Source organism: Apteryx rowi, unplaced genomic scaffold (assembly GCF_003343035.1).
Source record: "Apteryx rowi isolate R43461 unplaced genomic scaffold, aptRow1 scaffold_3, whole genome shotgun sequence".
NCBI classification, from domain to species: domain Eukaryota; kingdom Metazoa; phylum Chordata; class Aves; order Apterygiformes; family Apterygidae; genus Apteryx; species Apteryx rowi.
In genome coordinates, this window is record NW_020449418.1 from 2,639,929 (window position 1) to 2,654,796 (window position 14,868).

Here is a 14,868-nt window from a genome sequence, read left to right on the forward strand (position 1 = left end):
ACAAACTGTGAAAGCCTGACAGTCAGTGTTGAATTGTGTCTTAGAGATGGCGACATGAGTGGCATCCTGTTCAGGCTCCACCGAAGCCCGTGCATCAGTGGCACCAGTGAAAGAAGGAAGCCAGACCTTCCAGTAGATCTCAGCTTGCATGAACAACTGTACATAAGATGAAAGAGCTTATCAATTTAGAGATGCAAACAGGAAAAAAGCTTCCAATTTATCATGGTAAGTTTCAGGAATGGTAATGTGAAATTGCATTAAATTAGTTATGTGATGTCAGATTAATTCTTAGATGATCACAGGGACAGGTTAAAATAGTATATGTATTTTTGCTGATTAAGGTAATAAGAAAGCCCCAGATCTGACTTATTGCAGAGATGAAAATCATTACAATAAGCAACATACACATCCATAATTATGAAAAGACATCATATAAAAACAGTAGAATAGATACTTAAGGGTTGTCACCTGCACCTCATTTTTATGCAAAAAAGTAATAATGAAAGCAAGACTGGGTCTGAGAAGAATGATGAATCAAAACTCCAAAATGAAAAATTTTATTTTAATGTGGGACCTCAACACAGAATGATTATACAGTAACTCCAAATGCGATAAAAGTAAATTCTTCCATTGTACTGAATTAATCTAATTTCAGTCATGCCGCGAATCATCATGATCCATGGCAGGAACTAAACATAATTAATCTGTTCCCGTAAAAATCTTCTGCAAAAATCTATATTGCAATGGTACTAATATTTCCAAAACCATGATCTTCAAATTATATAATACTATTATATATTACTACATTACTAATCTCCACAGAGTTTAGGAAAACAAGAGCTATATATATATATCATTGCCTGTGATGAAAAGTAGACAGACATGGAGATGGGGTGAATTAGTTTAACTCCATGGAAGTCAATGCAGTTACACCTGTTTTTAATACTGAAAGGTATGCCTTCCCTGTAAATACACATTTGTACTTCCACCATATTTCTCAGAGATCACCACTGAGATGTGCAGATGTGTAATGGAAGTTAACATGATCACCATCTCTGTAAAAAAAAATTCTAAAGGGAGTAAAAAGGGAATAAGATACCTCTTCCCCAAAATGACCGGGCTGAATTTTCATATACTGTTACTCTGTTAAAGATCTAGACTCAACTAAAGCAGACCAGGAATCATATTTGACCTGATTAAGACAGTCCAAAAAAAACCCAACCAAACAAACTTATGATGGAGCAGATCTGAAAATCTGCAGGAAAGCAAACTTCATTGCTATCATGTCCAGTTCCACCAATCTGTCATCCTCTGGAACAAGAGAATTAATTTTCCTCCTTGTCCCCTCCAAAATCTACACTGTATGTTCCATACTTCCATTCATTACTGTTCACAGCACTAAAGCCAGAATAATTAAAATGCAGGCACTTTAGTAATCCATCCATTTAACATAGCCATATTTAACTCTACCAGGGTTCAACTTAATTTACCTCTCAAATAAGACTTGAATTCTAAAAGGATATTGGAACATATCAATTAATTGGGACTCTCTGCCAGAAAATTACTTCACTGCTAAAACATACATTTTCTGAAACTTTCTGTAACTTTGTGTAAGCTTATTTAAGGGGATTAGACTTTGGAGGCTTAACTACTGCTGTTTTTTTAAAAAATCATAAATTGCTAAAACTCAGCTAAAACATTTTGAAAATACCAACTGAGTTGCAGTCAATAATAAAAATTAATTCAATAATTGAGCCTGAATTTAGCCTTCCCCCTTAATTTGATTCCATCGCTGTGTTTGGGGGTATAGTTTGTTTACTTCTTTCATTGCACAGAAACAGCTACATAATCAGTCACTGAGCTGATTTCAAGAAAGTTGAGCTGATAATCTTGTTATATATTATCTGTAGTTAATACCTTATAAACTTATTAAAATGATAATTTTTACATATATGAATAAAAGACAAAAACAACTGGAGTCTGCAGTGTGTGCTAGCAATCATTGCGGGTGGGTAAACTGACAACATGTAACTGCATATTAAGACAAATGTAGAATTTAGACAAAGTATTCCATCTCTTTTCAGATGTATACTTTTAAACCTCAGGAACTGTTTTCAGTAGATGTCATGCCTTTTAACTTGAAAAAAGATAAGTGCAAATAAGCTCCCAATTGTCTCCCCAATATGTAAACCACATCTCGGGCTGCTGTCTCTGTTTTGCCTTTGAAGTTTCCCTGAAATGTCATGTGTTGTGAAGACTGCTGTGCATAAGCAAGACAATTTGCTCACTCTCAGAATTCTTACCGGTTTCCACTGCTATTTGGTATCCAGCCTCTAGTCTCCGAGATGACCTTTCCAGCCTCTCTGTGTTATCGAGCAGATGTGCCCTCTGAAAAAGAAAAAGGGGAGAGAGAGGGTAGAAAAAATAAAATAATATAAAAAATAAATCAGGCAGCAGCCTACAACGTTCTCCCCCCCTTTTTAATTGTGCTTTCATATTCCAAAACACAAAAACATCCAGGCATATTTTATGGAATAGCCTGTAACAAGGAGCACTGGAAGGGGCAGGTTCTATGATCAATCATAATTATGTGTACCAATCATTTTTGTTTTGAAATGTAGAATATGTGCTTCACTCTTATTACATGAACTCACCAAAAAGAACATTGCTTTTATACAGGAAAACTATCTGAAGAGCATTTCCCAGGCAGATTTCCCTGTGACACAAGTATGCAAGCATCCATTATTTCTATTCAACCCCACTTGCATGAAACAATCACTATAAATGCAAGTGGTAATTTTTAACATGAACCTCATTTCAGCAGAGAATATTTCTTTTATGTATACTGCTCAGGTAAAGTGATAAAACCAACAGTCTGTTCATACAGAATATTGACAGCATGAATATTCTTTAAAATACTTTATGGAAAAAGACGTAATAACAAAAACACTGGCTTCTTRATTTACATCTCTTGCATCCATTTACACACACACACACACACGGAGGTATAAGACATTTTTTCCCAGAAGTCATCTACCCATTTATGAGATAATGATAAACTACTCTAGTGAAAAAAGGTGTCTTGCAATACATTTTCACTTTGAGTGAAAAAGTGAAATTTTCATTCATTTATTCTCCATCTAAAATGCAACCATTTCAAAACATAAGCTTGTTTCCTTTGGATATCTGATCCTAGACTAGCTCTAATCAAGCCATCAAAAAACAAAACAACACCTCTCCCCCACCCCAACAAACTAACCACACACCCCTGTCCAAGCACCCCTTCACCCACAAAAACATTTTGGATATTTGTCAAAAAACATTTCCTACAACTTTGCCTTGTTGACAGATGTCATTTAAAAATTGAAGAAATGCTTTCTAATAATAATAAAAAAAGGAGGTGCCATACATATTATCTGAATGGCTGTCTACCGAAACGATCTACCTTGCTCTAATGAGCCCCTATGGATCTTGGGAGATGCAAGCTGTATTGACATGCACACTTAAGCTAATACACCTAGACCAGTGCCTCCAAGCTCTAGCAGCCAGGGATGCTGACAGAATATCTCGCTTCTATCTTCAAAGAAAGGAAGTGATTAGTATGTTATCATTACCATTCAAAACGTGATTTCCCTATTCCCTCCCGGCATAGGTGACACATCTCTGAGATGCGGCCAGACGATCGAGGCAGCTAAAGCCACATCAAAGCTTGCCTTGAATTTTTTTTCTTTTTTCCCCCTTTCTCTCTCTCTCTCTCTCTTTTTTTTTTTGGAAATCATTAAAACAATGCATTTAGATCAGCACAGATAGGACCCAATGTGAAGGTCAGGAAAGCTGCAATAACAGTCTATAATAATTAATAGAGTTGTCTAATACACAGTGGATAGGTTAAGAGTAATTGCAAAAAAGCCTTTTGCATTCATGGGGGGCAGGCCACCAAGAGAAAAAAAAAAAAAAAAAGCACAAGCACTTAATAAAATTTAAAACCATAAGTTAGAGTGCTGTAATTGAAATCATGATAGTTAACAGTGGTGCGTATTCTTAGGATTCATGGCCAATCTAGATAATTAGTGTTAATTTTACTTATTTTTTTTTAAATGCACCTTTTCATAATGTCTGCTGATTCCTCTCTATTGCCCATTAGGGGGAAAAAAAAAGAAAAAAAGAACTGTAAGCCTGCAGTGYAAGTCCTCCTCCAAATACAGTCCCCCCACCCCATGGTCTTAAAGAACAACTAAATGTTAAATATTTTAAACTTTGTAAAAAACACATCAGAAACGTGGCACTATTACATAGATAAATCTCATAAAATAAAGTAGTAGAAAGGATATTACCGGGGTGGGAGGGGATCAAAGCAGGGTTTAAAAGACAAAAATCCTAAAAGTTAGAGAGGAGGTACTTTAAACAAAGCAGAGACTGGGAGTGAGCACACAGAATAGAACATTATAATCACAGAACAGATGCACAGCGCTGTACTGGTATACTAAAAATGAAAAAGCTATCCTGCTATGTTAATGGGGGGAAGGAGGGGGAGAAAGATTTCACAGTCTAATACTATTATAATGTAGAAGAGCTACCCAACAAAAAGAATAAGCATTTCATTGTATATTTTTATATACTGTATAAGCCACATTTAATCTAAAAAGTAAATCATAAGTCCGCAGTTCAGTCTCACTATGAGCAATCGGAATACTGAAGAACTGTGAATTCGGTGCTAACATGAACTCAAAGCTGTTTCTTACCTGATTTCAGAACCTTTCCACCCAAGCCATTCTATAATGAAACCTAATTTTTGTTATAAGTGATGGTGTTATTTACATTGTTTGGTTTGGGATGCACACTGTCCTTTGGTCATGAAATCAATGCACTAGAGTAGCAGCTGACGCTTTCAACTGCTTCCCAGCCCTCCCCAAACTCCTTGTGCCATGGTCTCCCCTACCCTCCGAGAGGTGGGGAGCGAGGGGACTCGTGCAGTGCGCCTTGCAGCTTCAGAAACAGCCTCTCTCTGCAGCTGGGGAAGGAAGTTTTGCAAAGTGGCGTGCTATTGCCGGAGATTCAGTCATTCCATGTGGGCTGGGTTCAAACTGAGATCTCAGAAACTAAAAAGACAGAGCRACACAGCCTCCGTAGAGTCGTGTGTGCTGCGTGCGTGCTAGAATAGAGCCCTGTAATGAAAGGAAGTGGAGGTTTTATTAACAAACAGTGTGGCAAACCACAATTTCTTTTAAGATCAGTTCATACCTCCTTAGGAGAACTATAATTGGGGATGCCTTGATGTTGCACTATGTGACGAGTTAAGAATTATGCCTGAGTCACTGTACTATCCTCCATTTAAACTTTAATGCGCATTTTGCACTCAGTAGAAAAACATCATTACGATTACAACCTATAAAACATGCAGTGGGCACCTAAGTACAGAGAACATTAACAACTGTTTTCTAAATTATTTCTCTCTCTCTCCCTTTTCAATTTTGATCTAGAAAAAATGATGAATCTCTGTATTTAGTTCTATTTGCTACTGGCTCTCAACTATGCAGAACGAGAAAAGTAACTTATGAAGCTAAAAAGGAAAAGCAAATACAAGAAAATTATTATCAATGTCAAAATTTTAGGTAGATGACAGAGAAGATTTATAAGCTCCAAAAGATTTGACTGATGAGTTCAGTTCAGCTCCCAAGTCACAGCCCTTTGCAATAACATTCTGAATTTCCCTATTTGTCTGTATAGCTATTTCAAAAAGAAAAGTAGTTAAGCAGCACCTTTGTTCATTATATTCAATTTGATTTTCAGAATAATTTAGAAATTAGGAAAGCTTATGTTTATAAAATCACAATCACTGTTTGCAAGTGAAAATGATCCTACTACCTTCTTCTGCACGACCACAGGAGCAGATATGCAGGTATTATTAATGGGATGAGCAAAAGAACTTTGCTCTTCTGAAAGTAATCTCAGAAATCAGGCTGCACAACCCTTTGCAATAATATTGTCTTCTGCTTAAATACTGAGACTATGAAAATATTAGGGAGGGGACCTCAGCAGTGGTGGGAGGGCTTTCATGAGGTTACAAGTTTATTTTGTTTAATTTTTAACTGTTTTATTCTTCAGCTTCAAAATATCAATAATCAGGTCCACTCCAGACTAGAAAGAGGAGGAAAAACAGAAAACATTCAGGAAACTGGTGAAAGACTCTTTACATCAAAAACTTCTTAGTGTTTTTAAGAATTCACTATAATTGCCCTTTATCCAGTTCTTTCTAATTCTTTGTCATCACCATTCCTAAAACTTAGAAATCCACTTCTCCAGAGCTCTGTACTCATTACCCATATGTTTGGGCATACATATTTCAATCAGAAGATGCCAGACAAATATGGCACGTTAAAATATGCATGTTTCTAAACATATTTGTTTAAATACTTCACTAGTTGAAACTCTCCATACAGAACCCTTCAGAAATTTGACCTATAAGTAATGTTGACTTTACTGAGACCTTATTTTTGGTGGCTATAGGGAAATAATAAAAAAGCAGTTCAAATACCTGTTTTGCTACAGCAGTAAGTAACGGAGGTAAAATAAGTAACTTCAGAAAATATACTGAAATATTTGAGGAATTGACCATTAAAACAGACTTCTTCCTCTAAATATTTATGAATCATTTCCTAACTGAAAGAAAGGTGTTCTGGAATACTGATCTCTAGTGTTACACCTACAGATCTACAGCATGCACAAATAAATAATAAATATTGATATGTGTGCATAGGTCTACATGTATTTTCAGTGGGTATACAATACCCAAAATAATACATCAGCTATTTCAATAGCTCACACCCAACCCAAAACATTGTGAAATACTGTGTAATTTTTATAGTGTTTCAGCACAGTTTTTTACCAAAGCAATGCTTTCACTTTCTATACCAGGGTACAAATGTATTTACCCTATCAAAGATTTTGTGATGCAAACAAGATTATTACTGTACCTGATTTGATCATGGTATTCTAGTAGAGATCAAATAATAGGGCTTTTTTTTTCTTCTTTTTCTAGTGCCTTTAAAAAAAAATCCACTATCAAAGAATGTTAATTTCCAAGGTTTGATCTAGAGATTCCCATGTAAGTATACAATTATTAGGAAAAAAGAGGCACAGCAGTGAATATTTTAAAGCAATGTAATCAATATTTTTTGCTTTGTGTAGATTTCCCTGCAACAATGAACAAAAAGATCTACTTCAGATTTAGAAACTCAGCTTTAAAGGGAAAGCTAGACAACAAAAAGCAAGAAAGTACTCACCTCTTCACGTAATTTTATCAACTGCAACATGAACGCACAAAAAAGATAAAAAGGAAAGAAATGGCAGGAAAGAAAGATCAGTTGTGTGACAGGATACAGAATTAACATTGACAATTTATCTGTTTACATGTTTAGCATTTAAAAATCACAGACAAACACATTAAAAGAACCTAAACATAGACTACATGCAGAGTTTTTTGAACGAATAAAGATCACTTTCTCACACTGTCACATTAAACAAAGAGAATAGTGTGAAATTCTCTTTTAAACTACATCTAAGACACCATCATGAAATAAAGGGGAATGACTTCATAGAAGTCTATATTATAAAGAAAAAAACAAGTTTACTATTCCTCTCTTCGAAGATGGTACAGCTGAAGTGGTTTTGTATATACAAGTTTTCAGAATGTTTTCTGCATATTTTAGTTGTGACAACTGATTTCTCATTTTACTAGCAGATCTAACTTATTAATAGATGACTGCATCTTTATAGCGTGTCATCAGTATACCAATTTTTATATACCTCAGTTGTAATGTAAGTATATTATCTATTTTTATGATTGAACCTGATATAGCAACCTTTTTTCAGTTAAAAAGAAGCAGCTTAGTTAAATGGCTCAGAATTTTGATTTATTGCACAGCATATTGAATAATAGACAAAGGAACAGGGACCAACATGAAACATGATTGCCCTCCGAAAAGGCTCATTCCGGGTTCTTAATCCTAGACCACTATATATATTGTGTGTGTGTGTGTAATTTTATTTAAACATACGCTTGTAAATCTAACACAATTAATAATACTGCTCTGGCAGCTTTACTATAAAATTTAATAAAACCCARTCTGAATATCAAGCTATGCTGCAGTACGCTCTCCGTTTAGAGAGATAGAGCCATTATTTGTACCGGAACAAAAACTACGAGTACAACAAATGCCTGCATGGGAGTGCTTCTTTAGCAAAAAATTGCAGTTCTCTCACCAATTCCAATTGCATTCAAAATTACAACAGCTACATCATTATCTCAGTTTACGCTGAGACCTCACCTACAGTTTTATAACACTAATTTTCCACATGTGGATAAGCTGAGCGTGTTTCCTGCTAAAGCCCCTCCAGCGTGACAGGAAACAAAGGAGCTGCCATCACTCCCCATTGTTTCATCCGGCTGGGCTAAACCCGCGCGTCCGCCTCATCCCGCCACCAGAACGGACAGCGGGAATCCGGCTCCGTGCAACCGGGGCGGCTGCGACCACAGGAACTTCGGCTGAAACAGCTCTGCAGTACCTCACGTAAAGGAACTTTGCTAGAGTTGGGTAGAAAGAAAACCACGCTGTCCACCAAAGCAGCCCACGAATTCAAGCCCTTGGCCTATCATGAACTGGACTCTTTCTCCAGATCCCCCCCCGTCCCCCGTCCCCCGCCTTTTTCCCCCAAAAGGCAAACATTAAGTCCCTTTAGAAAGAGACGAGCTGGGAGTTGATCGCAGCTATCTTTTCTTTCCGAGGCCACCATTCTTCGGTTGACTATCATACTTAAAGGGCCAAAGTTTAAAACTACTCTCCTGCAATAGAGCCCATTTGGGCATGCCACCCTGCTATAATCAATGAGAGTTTTAAACTGCTGCACATTTGTTTTTTCAATAGGTCCCAAACAAAAATGTTCTATCTTGTTTGTGCTGCATGGCTGAATTTAAGCTCTGCATAGGATTTGCAGCTAAGCTAAGCAATGGGAAAGGTTTTTTTTTTTTTTTATTAATGCTGGCTGAAAGATATTCATTCAAATTAACAAAAGATGCATTTTTCCCCCATTTAACAATGCTCTTGACGAAAATGCGTTACCTTTACTTTTCTGTTTTTAAATATTTTCTGGTATTTTTATCATGCTCACCGCTCAACTGTAAACAAAATTAAGCTGCGTGCAGCCACCATTTTAGGATATGATAATCAGCATATTTTTGAAACAMAGATTTTTTTTTTTCAATACAGAATTCGATACAAGAGGTAATCTGTTCCTTTGTAGGCTAAAAAAAAAATCTGGTTTACGCTGGTTTGAACCAGTGGAATCTCTTGTGGCTAAGCCTTCTGCTGTGACTAAAATCAAAACTGCGCCGCAGAGAGTGAGCGTGTGTGTGTGTGTGTGTGCGTGTGTGTGTGTGTGTGTGCGTGTGTGTGCGAGGCACGTCACGTGACATACAAAACCACCAAATTTTTTTTTTTAAAAAAGCTGATAACGCTACTGCCGTCTCTGTCCGCATATAGATAACGAATAAATGCTGAACTCTATTAAACGCCCTTTACACATTATCGTGGGTCGAACACACAATTTTCTGAACTTATGATGACAGTCTATTTATTTTGCTATAAACCCTCGGCATGTAACGAACAGATTTGTGTCTGGTAATGATCTGCTCTGCCAGGGCTATATGAAATGATACCGACCTTCGTCAGATCTTGGGGAATTAAATTGACCAACTTCACCCCCCGGTCTGGAGCTGAAGTTTGACACACTTTATGCACAGCAAGCCCAAATCTAATATTATCAGAACTTTGTAGTCAGAAATTAAGTAGCCACCAAATATTTGTTCACCACAAATCACATATACAGTGTGTGTGAACGSACACACCGTTTAAGCTTCTAGTGTGAATTTAGGCAAACATATTAATGAACGTAGTTGAGAAAGAGAAAGGAACAGTATGGAATATTTCAACAAAGTGGCTAGTACTGTACATACCTGACACTATTTTGGTAGAGAAGAAAGATTTCTAGTTTAAGCCTACATATACTTTCTAAAAGATACGAATCACCACAAAAAATAACTGTATAATTAGTGTGAAGCCACAACTTCAAGTAGTGCATCCTTGCACTGAAAAGCTCAAAACTTGCAAGGGATTCGATAAACACTGATGGCCAGAATGAGAAATAAGGCTTGAAAGTAACAGAGCCTGTTTAAGACGACGCTCCTGAAAAACAAACCACCACCCAATACACATGGTAGGTTTGGGGGTTTGAGGTTGTGGGGGTTTTTGTTCATTTGTTTTTAACTGGAAGGATGAATGCCTCCTGCTTCTGAGCCTCAAAAAGTGCCTCATCTGAGTACGCTCGGCAGATTTAAAGAAAGATGAAATTAATGTGTTACTTTATTAAATCCTACACGCATTCAGAGCATTATATCACTACCTTATTAAACAGAAATGTATTTGTTTTAAAAGAAGTTTTGATTAGGGGAATTGTATGTTTTCCACAACACCAGAAGTTTCTGTACAGTTTATCTGTTAAAATTAGTCAGATCTGGGTACGAGCATTGTAAGGCAACTCTACTCTAAGACATCATCTAAACGTGATGATAACTACTCATAGGAAGTATATGGGAGAGGGGGAAAAAAAAAAAAGAGGAAAGACCAATAAGCATAATTTGCTAATTCTTCACTCTGCTACTCCTTCTTAAATCTTTCTTCTTGGGAGAGCAAGTGGAAACTTACTGCTGTGACTTCTGCTGTATTCAGTACAGCTTTTCACTTATTTGTGTATTTTGCTGTAATTGTACCTTTGAAACTCAATTAAAAAAAAAAGTTAGAAGCTGAATCAACAAAAGACCCAAACTGTTTAATTTTCACATAGTGAACAATTTATTAGTAGGTACTCAATGTATTCATACTGGCCAGTTTATTAAGTTTGATTTGTCTTCTCCCTCCACAAAAAAAGTTAAAGAAATGTTTATCATGATGAAAAAGACCATACCTACAACATCTAAGTTTGTACAATTCTTATCTCTGTTTCCCTTGGTTAACTCTCAAGTCTAACCAGACATTTAACATTTCTATTGATAGATTTTACAAATCTTTCTGGTTTGCTATAGGAGCGATTCTTAGCTGGCAACTGATTCCTTCCTCACAAGAGGAACCTCTTCTCCCTTCTCCCCCCCTCAAAGTTGGAGACTGAATCAGAAAAGAATTATCTTTTGATTTAACTAATTTAACATAGCCCAAACTGATTGAGAAGTAGAAGTCCTGTAAGAGTTTGGTGGGGGTCAGTCCATCTAGCTATATTTATTCCCATCAAACAAATTTAAAGCAAGCATTGGAAACATCTTCCAACATTTTGTAGGGCTACAAGTAACACTCGATCATACTTTCTTTGTACAAGTTCAAGTTTTCTATTGATATAAAGATGTGTAGGAGCGCAAGYGTGATAGCCCCTGGGTTACTAGGTTAAACAGACAGAGATAATATGCTCATTGTTTGAGTAAGTACCCAAACCTTACACTTGATCTGGATAGCTGCACCCACTGGTAAGCTCAACTTCAGACTGAACTTTGTGAAGTAACTGCTTGTACCCATACGTACACGTGTAGAAGATAAGTACAAATGTAAATCATGATATTTCATAAGAAAAAGACAGAGAGTTTGATTACTGGAACAACATAATACATAACATTTTTTTTAAATACTGGCCTTCACATATTTAAAAGAAATTAGACATCTCCTTTACGGTGATATTTCATAACATTTTTCAGGGAAGAAAAAGTAGTTCAGAATATCCAAAGGTATGGGCGCAAGAATATCTATATGGGTTATAAAAAAGGATTTTGATTTCCTAAAAGACATAAAACTCCCTTACCACACGAAATTTTGTTCCATTTAAAAAGCAGTCATTTGAAAGAAAAAAAAAATCACATTAACAAATGACTGAAAGTATCATTTGGTTCCCTGAGATGAGACCATGCTTCTCCCATCAAGTATAGGAAAGAGATTGTAACTCACAACAGGTGCACATGTGAACCAGCTATTTAGCCACTCCTTAAAAAGCGAAAATAAAATATTTTATCTCATCCTTACACATAATATATTCTAAGTAAAGCTTCTTATCACAATTGCCCTTTTATGTCTGAAATCACACACATTTTTCTTGAAATGTAAAAATAGCAGCATCTTATAAGAAGTAAAACAAAACTCTTAACACTTTTACAAGACTGAGCTTATGTTCATGGCATGCAAACTGTGAAAGTCTTTTCCCTAAAACTATTCTTTCCATAAATAAATTATCTGGGGATACAAAAACTCTTCCTTCTATTCAAATTTTGCAAAAACCCTTGCTATAATACATAAATATGATGATTATTATCTTTTATATCTACTTCTTTGCATGGACATTAGAGGTGTTACACACTACAGTCTTACATTTACAGATAAATTGTATCCTGCATATAATTTCATTAATATATGCATTAAAGTCTATTACAGGATTTAAAACTTAATCACACAGCACATTTAAAATGCTGTATAAGATTAGGGCTTAAGGGGTCTTTGTTTTAAAATTGATTGTACTGGGATAAGTCTTGAAGTCTTACTTTTTTCTATCCTTACTGAAACTTACACTGAAGGTAGAAGATACTAAAAATTTCAGAATATGGCTCCATTCTGTTCCCATGTTTAATATTGCATTTATCAAGTAAACATTTATCAAACTTCACTTATACTACCAAAATATTTTAAATTCTATCTCTCCAGAAGAGAAAGTCTCATATTTAAGAAAACTTTCAACAAACTTCTAACTCAAAACCCGTAACTTTGATTACAGCTGAGATGAAAAAACTATTTTCAAGATAAAAACAAACGAACAAACAAAAAGACCCCCAGAAAACTGCTTTCAGAGCTTGTCAAACAAGTTTCAGCACCAAAAGAAATATTAACAGGTTGGTCAAAGTCCCCTAAATATAATGTTCTCTTTATAATTTTCAATAGTCTAGTAGGATCCTCACTGTAATGTCCAGAACAACAATATGGGTATAAATTTTGAAAAAGCTTCAGGATTACCAGGCTTTCCTTCATTAAAAGAGGTGGATAGTACTGTACATTCTAGTACAACATGCRTTATGAAAGCTTACTTTTATTAGTACAACTTGTGTTTTTGGTACAAGGGGAGAAAATCTGTTTAGGGAAGGAATCACACAAGGAAACTGAGTGGGGTACTGCCTAATTCTAAGAGTGCACTTTCATTTGTTTTGCCTGCCAGTGTTGATTTAATTATACTGCATTATTATCAAAGCTGCATTATGTACTTTTTTATTCCTTTTACATGTGTTTGAGGTGAAGACCTTGGCTTTGTCGGCAAACAGCGCGTTTCAAGTTATTTCTTAAGTACTAAATAATAAAGAGAAGAGAAGAAAAGATTTTTTTTAAGATAGCAGACAGTGATCACAAGTTAAAGGGTTAAATGTAAGATCTCCAAGAAACATTTTGAAGTTGATTAAGACCCCAGCTTTGCATTAAACAGTATCACTTCCACATGAGTTGTTGCTAATGCTGTTAAGGAGCAGCTTGAGAAGCCCAGTGTGCCAGTGACCTCCCTCACCCTCCAGCCACCCACTAGGGCTTCTTGATTAGCATCCTACCTGGTTCTCTGAGGAATTCCCATCATCCCCTAGGAGCTCATTCCGCACCTCATCACTGTAGGCGATCCGTGACCTTTTCTGTAAAACAAAAAGAAGAAAGGGTTAGGAAGTAAAGCTCCGAAGCCATTGGTATCAAGGCTGATCATCTTAAACCTCGAGAGCCCCCTAATGGATACCTATTTGATAAAAAAAAAATCTGCAAGCAAAAGTTATTAAAAAGTTCTTCAACTGCCATATTTTGATAAATCATCATGGCAAAACCTTAGTATGTTTGGTGTGATTTCTAAGACAGTCACATCCTCAACATTTCATCAGTGAAAGTAGCCTTAGTAAAGCTCAAGATACATAACATGCAACCTCTGGTCTGATAAGTAGGTTACCTTAAGAGGCTATATACATTAACACCAGAAGCACTAAAGAAATGCATATATGGGACAAACGCATTCATCTGAAGAACACTTGCTAGCTGGGCTGAGAACTCAGTCCAATGCTGCAGGGATGCCATTAAAGAGGAAAGGAAAACTGAGCTTTTCCCATATCAAAAAGCTGACTTTGAACACCACACATTTGACAAAATGTATAAAATAAACAAGTCTTTCCTTTGCTGTTAAGGCTATAAAGACCTACAGGGAAAGGACCAGAAATCAAAGTGGAAAAGAAAGGGGAGAGAACAACAGTACAGTGAAACATCAATTTACAGCAGTTTGGGGAAACACCACAAAATTGAGACAGACAGTCACACATTAGATTGCTATGAGACAGACATTATTCATAGTTTATGAGCTCCAGATTTTCTCAGAGCTGTTCACTGTATTGATTCTAAGCTAGATCAAGTGCTGAATAACTGAAAGGAAGCGACTGAAGACTACCCAGGCAGCACAGTGTTCAACAGGACAACAGGGAAGTCCATGAACAGACAGTAGTTCAGCTTGCAGTTTCTGTGTTGGCCAAATAACAGGTTCTTAGCCAGGTAACTCTTCTACGTTCACCATTGAAAGAGAGAAAGATTTTTAACATATTGTTTAAAATCTTTTYATTTGAGTGTGGTTAAGATCAGTTTTACTCTTCATAAGAGGAAGAAACCCAAGAGTAGCAAGTACCAGGAGCAAGGCCTTTCTGTATTGATTGGAGCTGTCCTCACAGCTCTGTGGGAGTTACCCGTAGTGGGAACTCAGCAAAAACAAATCCTTCCTCAA

The 14,868-nt window shown here is 36.3% G+C and overlaps 1 protein-coding gene across 28 annotated transcripts in view; it reads right to left on the reverse strand.

Moving 5' to 3' along the window:
* The window catches only part of VTI1A (vesicle transport through interaction with t-SNAREs 1A), a 280,707-nt gene that overhangs the window by 210,096 nt on the left and 55,743 nt on the right, over positions 1-14,868 (reverse strand). For 22 of the 28 annotated variants that reach the window (XM_026069623.1, XM_026069618.1, XM_026069633.1 and 19 more), the window contains 3 exons: positions 13,673-13,750; positions 7,284-7,304; positions 2,304-2,388 (listed from right to left, as the gene is read on the reverse strand). In XM_026069623.1, the coding sequence (XP_025925408.1) occupies positions 2,304-2,388; positions 7,284-7,304; positions 13,673-13,750 (184 nt within the window). Of the gene's footprint in view, positions 1-573; positions 1,071-1,111; positions 1,312-2,303; positions 2,389-7,283; positions 7,305-13,672; positions 13,751-14,868 lie in introns of those variants that run through there. The other 6 variants (XM_026069625.1, XM_026069637.1, XM_026069624.1 and 3 more) reach the window with 4 other exon arrangements.